The sequence below is a fragment of the Nerophis lumbriciformis genome, linkage group LG39, assembly GCF_033978685.3.
Source record: "Nerophis lumbriciformis linkage group LG39, RoL_Nlum_v2.1, whole genome shotgun sequence".
Taxonomy (NCBI): domain Eukaryota; kingdom Metazoa; phylum Chordata; class Actinopteri; order Syngnathiformes; family Syngnathidae; genus Nerophis; species Nerophis lumbriciformis.
In genome coordinates, this window is record NC_084586.2 from 212,501 (window position 1) to 222,500 (window position 10,000).

The 10,000-nt window shown below is 40.1% G+C and overlaps 1 protein-coding gene across 3 annotated transcripts in view; it reads left to right on the top strand.

Moving 5' to 3' along the window:
* Nucleotides 1-10,000, top strand: part of LOC133577776 (carbohydrate sulfotransferase 15-like) — a 116,754-nt gene that overhangs the window by 101,422 nt on the left and 5,332 nt on the right. For all 3 annotated transcript variants that reach the window (XM_061931786.1, XM_061931787.1, XM_061931785.2), the window contains exons 4-7: nt 61-204; nt 3,513-3,669; nt 5,363-5,519; nt 7,300-7,447. In XM_061931786.1, coding sequence (XP_061787770.1) covers nt 61-204; nt 3,513-3,669; nt 5,363-5,519; nt 7,300-7,447 — 606 coding nt within the window. The remainder of the gene's footprint in view (nt 1-60; nt 205-3,512; nt 3,670-5,362; nt 5,520-7,299; nt 7,448-10,000) is intronic.

The following is a 10,000-nucleotide window of genomic DNA, read 5'->3' on the forward strand; positions in this document are numbered from 1 at the left end:
AGCTCCATGAAAACCGAAGAATGATGGTATTTTAACGGTCTCGCCTCTTTTGCAACGCAGGGATCATCCGGTCCAACGAGGGCTTCCACAGCCGCTACCCGGTGGAGGACTACCTGGACCTGTTGGATGAGGCCGCTTACTTCATCCAAGGCAACCTCACGGCCAATGACAGCGGGGCGCCCGAACGGCCCAACGTCATCATCGGTAAGATCACGTGACTTTGGCCACTTCCTGCTTCGCCATGACTCACTTGGTTAAGTGAAAATAAGTTGCATTTGTGTCCAGATCTGCACCAAGTGATTCTAATCAATATTTACTGAGTTTCTAGCATATGTGGGCCATGCTTATAAGGACATGATATATCCTCATTACCTGGAACACAAACAATGTCGACTTCCTCCAGCCTGTTGACTTATTTGCGCACTGCTGCCATCTAGCGGGATGATTGTGTATTGCAAGACTCCCTGCCTGTTCGAGAAACACTTGTTTTTGCTGCTAATTCCTGGTTATGCACTTATATCCATGCATGCACCAAAATGTAATTTTAGTCATTATTTGGAGGGACTAAACGATTTTCAATCACCCTTATTTTATGTTATCCTACAGATTTTAATGAATTTGTACTTGATAGAAAATAAATAATAGAAATACTGGAGCTCATCCAGATCTGCACCAAAATGTATGAAAATGAAAAGTGGCTTTTGAAAAGGTTTTAAGGTCAAATTAGTTCCTGTTGCGTTTGGACCAGTTGTTCCTCCCAGGGAATTCAAGTTGCTGGTCGCTCCCAAGCTCTTTGTGACACGTAGAAGAACCACCAGAGATAGAATAGGTATTTTGTCATTTTATTTCCAAAGCCTTGGAAATAGAATGAGACCAGTCCAGCATAGAACATTCAATCGCGCAGCTAAGATGGTCTGATCTAAAATATGGAAACCTTCTCTTCTATAAAGTGTCTCTCGCTCCCACCCTCGTTGTCTCTCTTTCCAGCCCAAACACATGCCCATTGTCCTCCTCAGCTGGGCACAGGAACAGATAAGGAAAAGGAGTATCTGTCCTCCTTACATTCCTAAAGTCAAGGTTAGCACACAGTACTTGCAGACAACCAAAAGACCACAATTGGAAGAAGAAAACTAGCTGTTTTGTAATATGACTATGAAAATAAAGAAGTAACACTTAAATACGGATATATGTAAATATCTGCCTCTGACATTCCTTATTGTATTTTTTATTGTTAGTTCTGTCAAACAGTTATTTTAATGAGATTAATAACTTTTTTTTACACTTTTGTTATTTATGTTAAACAATTTTTATACATTTTCATAGAGGTGGGCACCTCACAAGACGGGAAAAATGGGATAAAACAAACAACATGTTTACTTGGCCCACTTCCTGGGAAACTTATCAAGGAGCTTTTTGTAATATTAGGTCCATCAGTGCTAAATATTATAAACTTATCACTTTCCTCTGGCACTGTTCCCCTAGCATTCAAAAAAACGGTTATTCAATCAATCAATCAATTCCTTTATTGTCATTGTCATAATAACACTTAAGTCATACATGAACAACGAGATTTGGTTTGAGCTTTAGAAACTGCATTGATGTGCAGGTTGACAATAGTTTACATTTTAGCATTGTCAGGAAGATGGCGAGTAGAGGGACGTGGGGGTGGGAACATTCATCCTCTGTTCAAAAGACCTAACCTCGATCCTGACCTCATGGTAAACTACCATGAGGTCTGCTTGTGCAGCCCTTTGAGACACTCGTGATTTAGGGCTATATAAGTAAACATTGATGGATTGATTGAAGACGATTCAGAATCCACTCTTGATTCAACACTATTCTCGTCGTTGACTCTATCCTTGCCTCTGCCCCTTACATGTAACTTGTTTATTGCTAGCTTGCTGGAAAAGCGAAACAGCACAGACTTTAATGTAGGGCGTGCTTTAGAAGTGTTGCTCTATTAGGAGAGATCTGAAGGGGGACTGTGAGAATGAGATATTTTGAAGTGTTCTTTCTTAATCCATAGTCGTGTTTAAATCAGCTAGTATGTTCCCATGTATCCTTGCTTTTATCTTATGTCCGCTGGTCAACTTTTTGTTTTGTCTTAAAGGCCCCTGTTTGTCGGCTCAGAGAGCTGTTTTGGCCAGTTTCTTATCTGTTTTGGAGAAGCAGCTGTGTTCCTTTCTGGGTGAGAGGGGCTGTTTTCGCGCTACATAAACTGACTCTTTTTGTTGGGATTTAGATCTCTTCTTGCTGATGCTATTGGTCTCCTAAAGCTTTAGTAAAAAACCTTGGTATTATATCATTCTGTCTCTGGGGTCCTTTTTACTCAACATATAAATCATCCAAAATATTTTGGGATTGACCAGTTGGTTTTATTCCCTGAGAGGAAGACTGGTCGCACGCAAAGACTATAAAAATGGGAGCCATTACCTCCCTGCTAGACACTCAGCATCAAGGGTTGGAATTGGGGGTTGTATCACCAAAAATGATTCCCGGGCGCGGCCACCGCTACTGCTCACTGCTCCCCTCACCTCCAAGGGGGTGATCAAGGGGGATGGGTCAAATGCAAAGAATAATTTCACCACACCTAGTGTGTGTGTGACAATCATGTATTTGAACTTAACAGTATATAAATGATAAGTTACAGGTTACAAAATCTCCTCTTGACTGCTGACGTACGACCTATACACTAAAAAAACATCTTTATTTATCCATTTTTAATTTATTTTATTATTTAAAATTCTCAGAACATAAATCAGTCTAATAAAAGAAAATAAAGCTACCCCAACTCCAACCCAATCCCAGCTTTGCAATACTTAGGATAAACATTTACAAAGCAATTAAAAAGAGAAACAAATACAATATCGGTACTTTTTGAATACAATACTAAAAAAAAGGTCAACAAAAAAAATGTATGAAAGTAACAGTATCTGTCAATAGTTGTTTCATGTTTTTAATTCAAAAATTATGTCTTAAAAAAAAATTATAAACAAAATACCGGTACTTTTTTAAAAACAATTGATTTATGAAAACTATGAATCAATTTAGAATCTGAATTTTTTTTTTTAAACTACTTTTTTATTATAACTATCTATGTTTTGCACTACTGATACCATCGTTGGTATCAACACTGATTTATGGATCGATCCCTTCCCTTTACGTGTATGCCTTGCAGCAACAGAGGAACCCAACAATTGTTGTTCTATTATCCTTTCTCTGGACTGTTATTAATATCTGCTTGCTTACACTTTTTAAACTTTACCACACACTTATTGCTTGTGTTGTTACAAGCTAATTGAGTTTAGCGGCAATCTTAGCGATTAGCTAGCTTACTCTGTGTGTCACATGGGTCCTCCAGTGATAAGGTTACTTGTAAGAAATGTAGTTTATTTGCCACAAAGGTTTCAATTCAAACAGTATTTGACTTGACAGCGTTTATTTTTCAACCATCTTTTCTTCTGTATTTGTACGGACCTTTTTGAGCGTGCAACTTTTATTGTGTGCTGCAGGGGAAGCCAGTGCCTCCACCATGTGGGACAACAACGCCTGGGTGTACTTCTACGGCAATTCCACCAATAGAGAGCCGCCCTTCCTCATCCAGGACTTTGTCCACGCCGTGCAGCCCGACGCACGATTCATTGTCATGCTCAGGGACCCGGTGGAAAGGTACGCTTGTCCACTCTTTACTGACTCAAAGGTCCGCCTCGTCTAATTAAAATACTTAGTTACAATTATAAATCATTCAATAGAAGTTCAATTAAAATATTAATAGATATTAAATTATTATTAGTAGTATTTAATAATAAATATAATTACATATTTCAGATGGTTTCATTTTTTTAATGCTCTTATTTTGGATCAGCATACAGTGTGCACAATCAGGCAGATTCAAGTCCATTTTCAACCACAATATTTCAGAAAGTAAAAGTGAAGTTTTCGCTAAAAGCAGAGCTCAAATTTAACCGCGGCAACAAATTGTCCAACATCCGCGGCAAGAACATGCCATGACCGCCCTTGACTTTTTACTAGTTAACGGACGAGGGATTTAACAGTAAACGATATAATGATAATTCGCAATTAAATTCCAGACGGTGAGTAAAACCGTCTATTTTTTTAATTACTGAAAAACCGTCATTTATTAATGCATTTTAGGCAACACGAAGTCAGGCGCATGCGCTCTAGCGTCGTTTGGCTTGATAATCATGGCGGATTAACGACACGGACTTTGCTCGGGAGATTTCCCCTCGGTGTAAACGGAGCCAAGCGCTTGGTTTAACGTCATTTTAACCTCGCTTCCCGTCGTGCGGTTAAGAGCCCACTGCTGTGTTTAGATGGAGACAGGTGTGGACAATATTGGAGACGGAAGCACTTGTCCCAACACTAAAAGTAATACTTACAAAATGTTTTGTCGTCTCATCGAAATGAACGAAGGCTGTGAAGATTGTGTATTCGATGTAAGAGGTGTCACTCCTCTTTATATTTGTGGGTTCTGAACCAAGAGAAGAACAAAGCTTGTTTATTAGACTTCATCTTCATTAGCCAAACTACTTTGTGTTTTATATTGATATCAAAAACTAAACACAAGGTGTTTTTTTTTACATTACTTGTGGGTTTTTTCATGTCACAAAGGTATTACTTCAAAAAACATTAATGTGACATAGCATTTTGTTGATGTGTTATTATGTATAGTTAATTCCTATATGACATATTTCTGCTCAAACTCTTAATGGATCTGTCCCGATGAATCATCGACATGTAAATATAAATGTACATAAGTTAAAAAAAAAAAAATAATAATAATAATAATAATAATAAAATTAAATAAAAAAAAAATACGAAAAATTAAATAAAATAAAAAAAAAATATATATATATATATATATACCTCCCTCTATCAAAATGTATAAATAGAGATAAAGGCATCATGAAATTACATGAAAATTATATTAATAATGAATAATAAAACAGTTTATATATATATATATATATATATATATATATATATATATATATATATATATATATATATATATATATATATATACTTTTTTTTTAATATATATATATATATATATATATATATATATATATATATATATAAAATGTATGCATGCATGCATGCTTTGGAGCCCCTCGAAAGAAAATGTTTACCTTGGTGCCCTTCCAACATGCCTTGGTGCCCTAAAATATGAGCCCTTTTTTAAGGCAACACTTGCCTTGACCTTAAAAAGTTCAAATTAGAGGTCTGTAAAAGTGTTTGCAAATTGAGAAAAAAATAAAAGGCCGTGTCATTATGTTATCATCTCAACTTAACGAGTTGGAAAAATAGTCAGAAATGTAATCAGAGTGGTGCTTCGCAGGCTCTACTCGGACTACTTGTACTTCGGCATCAGCAACAAGTCGGCGGAGGACTTCCACGAGAAGGTGTCGGAGTCTCTGCAGCTGTTGGATTGCTGCCTGGGCGAGTACACCATCCGCTCCTGCGTCTACAACGACACCCTCAATGACGCCATGCCAGTAAGTGCGGCGCGCAGCCTCCCTGGCACTCCACTCCTGTAGGTGGCAGTATTGCAAAGCAAGTGCCGAGTGGTTTGTTTGTTTTCACCGCAGATCCTTCTGCTGAATGTTTTGGGGGACTGTTATAACAGGAAGTGAAAGAGAAATACAATTTGACCAGCACTGGGTTAGTAATATGGAAGTACAAAACCAGTGAAGTTGTGTAACTCTTCCTTTGTGTAACAAATCCTTTTCAACTTATATTCAATTGAAGAGACTGCAAAGACAAGATATTTCATGTTTCAATTGAGAAACTTCATTTTTTTTGCAAATAATCATTAACTTTAATGGCAGCAACACCTTTCAAAAAAGTTGGCACAGGGGCATTTTTACCACTGTGTTACATGGCCTTTCCTTTTAACAACACTCAGTAAACGTTTGGGAACTGAGGAGACACATTTTTGAAGCTTTTCAAGTGGAATTCTTTCCCATTCTTGCTTGATGTACAGCTTAAGTTGTTCAACAGTCTGGGGGTCTCCCTTCTGCTATTTTAGGCTTCATAATGCGCCACACATTTTCAATAGGAGACAGGTCTGGACTACAGGCAGGCCAGTCTAGTACTCGCACTCTTTTACTATGAAGCCACGTTGATGTAACACGAGGCTTGGCATTGTCTTGCTGAAATAAGCAGGGGCGTCCATGGTAACGTTGCTTGGATGGCAACATATGTTGCTCCAAAACCTGTATGTACCTTTCAGCATTAATGGCGCCTTCACAGATGTGTAAGTTACCCATGCCTTGGCCACTAATACACCCCCATACCATCACACATGCTGGCTTTTCAACTTTGCGCCTATAACAGTCCGGATGGTTCTTTTCCTCTTTGGTCCGGAGGACACCACGTCCACAGTTTCCAAAAACAATTTGAAATGTGGACTCGTCAGACCACAGAACACTTTTCCACTTTGCATCAGTCCATCTTGGATGAGCTCGGGGCCCAGCAAAGCCGGCGGCGTTTCTGGGTGTTGTTGATAAATGGCTTTCATTTTGCATAGTAGAGTTTTAACTTGCACTTACAGATGTAGCGACAAACTGTAGTTACTGACAGTGGTTTTCTGAAGTGTTCCTGAACCCATGTGGTGATATCCTTTACACACTGATGTTGCTATTGGATAAAGTACCTTCTGAAGGATTGAAGGTCACGGGCATTCAATGTTGGTTTTCGGCCTTGCTGCTTACGTGCAGTGATTTCTCCAGATTCTCTGAACCTTTTGATGATATTACGGAGCGTAGATGGTGACATCCCTAAATTCCTTGCAATAGCTGGTTGAGAAATGTTGTTCTTAAACTGTTAGACAATTTGCTCACGCATTTGTTGACAAAGTGGTGACCCTCGCCCCATCCTTGTTTGTGAATGACTGAGCATTTCATGGAATCTACTTTTATACCCAATCATGGCACCCACCTGTTCCCAATTAGCCTGTTCACCTGTAGGTTTTTGTTCCAAATAAGTGTTTGATGAGCATTCCTCAACTTTCTCAGTCTTTTTTGCCACTTGTGCCAGCTTTTTTTTAAACATGTTGCAGGCACCAAATTCCAAATGAGCTAATATTTGCAAAAAGTTCAGTTTGTCAGTGTGAACATGAAATATCTTGTCTTTGCAGTCTATTCATTGAATATAAGTTGAAAAGGATTTGCAAATCATTGTATTCTATTTTTATTGACCATTTACACAACGTGACAACTTGACTGGTTTTGGGCTTTGTACATCCATACCTGATGTTTTTTTTGTGTGGCACAGGTGCGGCTGCAGGTGGGCCTCTACGTGGTCTACTTGCTGGACTGGCTGAGCGTCTTTAGCAGGGAGCAGATTCTGGTGCTGAGGCTGGAGGACCACGCATCCAACAGGCAATACACCATGCACCAAGTCTTTCAATTCCTCCACCTTGGTAAGAACATAAACAGTGAACACATGTTTATTTGTAACAACCAACCCCGTACCAAATTTGGTACTTTTATAGGTACCGACCAAATACTGTCAGTACACCTGGGTACATAAAATCAAACACATGCCTGATAGAAAGCACTGAGAAGTAAGGCTCCACTTTCCGAGCTAGCACAATGCTAATTTACATTGGATATTCCACTTACAAGCTACTAATTAGCATTAGCGATTTTACATGGCGATTTCAACACCTCCAAACTTGGTAGGGAAAACTACAACTAAGATGCACGTTACAATCAAACAGCTGGTGTGTAATTAGTACAATACTTACAGCATAAACCAGGCCGGGGCTTTATATATATATGTCGAGATTTCTGTGGTTTGTCCGTTATACAGTGCTCAATACCGGGGTAGAGCGGAATATACGTTAGGTCAGGAAAAAACACACAGGCTATATCATCCCTACAAGCCTGTTTTGCAGGTTTCTCTGCTCGTCAGGGAAACCTGCGAAACCGGCTTGTAGGGATGATATAGCCTGTGTTTTTTTTCCTGACCTAACGTATATTCCGCTCTACCCCGGTATAGCGGAATACATACATATATATATATGTGTATATATATATCAATCAATCAATCAATCAATCTTTATTTATATAGCCCTAAATCACAAGTGTCTCAAAGGGCTGCACAAGCCACAACGACACCCTCGGTACAAAGCCCACATACGGGCAAGGAAAAACTCACCCCAGTGGGACGTCGATGTGAATGACTATGAGAAACCTTGGAGAGGACCGCATATGTGGGTAACCCCCCCCCCCTCTAGGGGAGACCGAAAGCAATGGATGTCAAGTGGGTCTGACATAATATTGTGAGAGTCCAGTCCATAGTGGATCCAACATAATAGTAAGAGTCCAGTCCATAGTGGGGCCAGCAGGACACCATCCCAAGCGGAGACGGGTCAGCAGCGTAGAGATGTTCCCAGCCGATGCACAGGCGAGCGGTCCACCCCGGGTCCCGACTCTGGACAGCCAGCACTTCATCCATGGCCACCGGACCTGTGCCCCCCCCCCCCCTCAAGGAAAAGGGGAGCAGAGGAGAAAAGAAAAGAAACGGCAGATCAACTGGTCCAACAGGGGGGCTATTTAAAGGCTAGAGTATACAAATGAGTTTTAAGATGGGACTTAAATGCTTCTACTGAGGTAGCATCTCTAATTGTTACCGGGAGGGCATTCCATAGTACTGGAGCCCCAATAGAAAACGCTCTATAGCCCGCAGACTTTTTTTGGGCTCTGGGAATCACTAATAAGCCGGAGTTCTTTGAACGCAGATTTCTTGCCGGGACATATGGTACAATGCAATCGACAAGATAGGACGGAGATAGACCGTGTAGTATTTTATACGTAAGTAGTAAAACCTTAAAGTCACATCTTAAGTGCACAGGAAGCCAGTGCAGGTGAGCCAGTATAGGCGTAATATGATCAAACTTTCTTGTTCTTGTCAAAAGTCTAGCAGCCACATTTTGTACCAACTGTAATCTTTTAATGCTAGACATAGGGAGACCCGAAAATAATACGTTACAGTAGTCGAGACGAGACGTAACGAACGCATGAATAATGATCTCAGCGTCGCTAGTGGATAAAATAGAACGAATTTTAGCGATATTACGGAGATGAAAGAAGGCCGTTTTAGTAACACTCTTAATGTGTGACTCAAACGAGAGAGTTGGGTCGAAGATAATACCCAGATTCTTTACTGATTCGCCTTGTGTAATTGTTTGGTTGTCAAATGTTAAGGTGGTATTATTAAATAAATGTCGGTGTTTAGCAGGACCGATAATCAGCATTTCCGTTTTCTTGGCGTTGAGTTGCAAGAAGTTAGCGGACATCCATTGTTTAATTTCATTAAGACACGCCTCCAGCTGACTACAATCCGGCGTGTTGGTCAGCTTTAGGGGCATGTAGAGTTGGGTGTCATCAGCATAACAATGAAAGCTAACACCGTATTTGCGTATGATGTCGCCTAGCGGCAGCATGTAAATACTAAAGAGTGCAGGGCCAAGAACCGAACCCTGAGGAACTCCGCACGTTACCTTAACATAGTCCGAGGTCACATTATTATGGGAGACGCATTGCATCCTGTCAGTAAGATAAGAGTTAAACCACGACAAAGCTAAGTCTGACATACCAATACGTGTTTTGATACGCTCTAATAAAATATTATGATGGACGGTATCGAAAGCAGCGCTAAGATCAAGAAGCAGCAACATAGATGACGCATCAGAATCCATCGTTAGCAGTAGATCATTAGTCATTTTTGCGAGGGCTGTCTCCGTAGAGTGATTTGCCCTGAAACCGGATTGAAAAGGTTCACAGAGATTGTTAGACACTAAGTGTTCATTTAGCTGCTGTGCGACAATTTTTTCGAGGATTTTCGAAATAAAGGGAAGGTGGGACACCGGTCGGTAGTTTACCATGAGGTCAGGATCAAGGTTAGGTCTTTTGAGCAGAGGATGAATAACCGCTTTCTTGAATGCTAGGGGAACAGTGCCAGAGGAAAG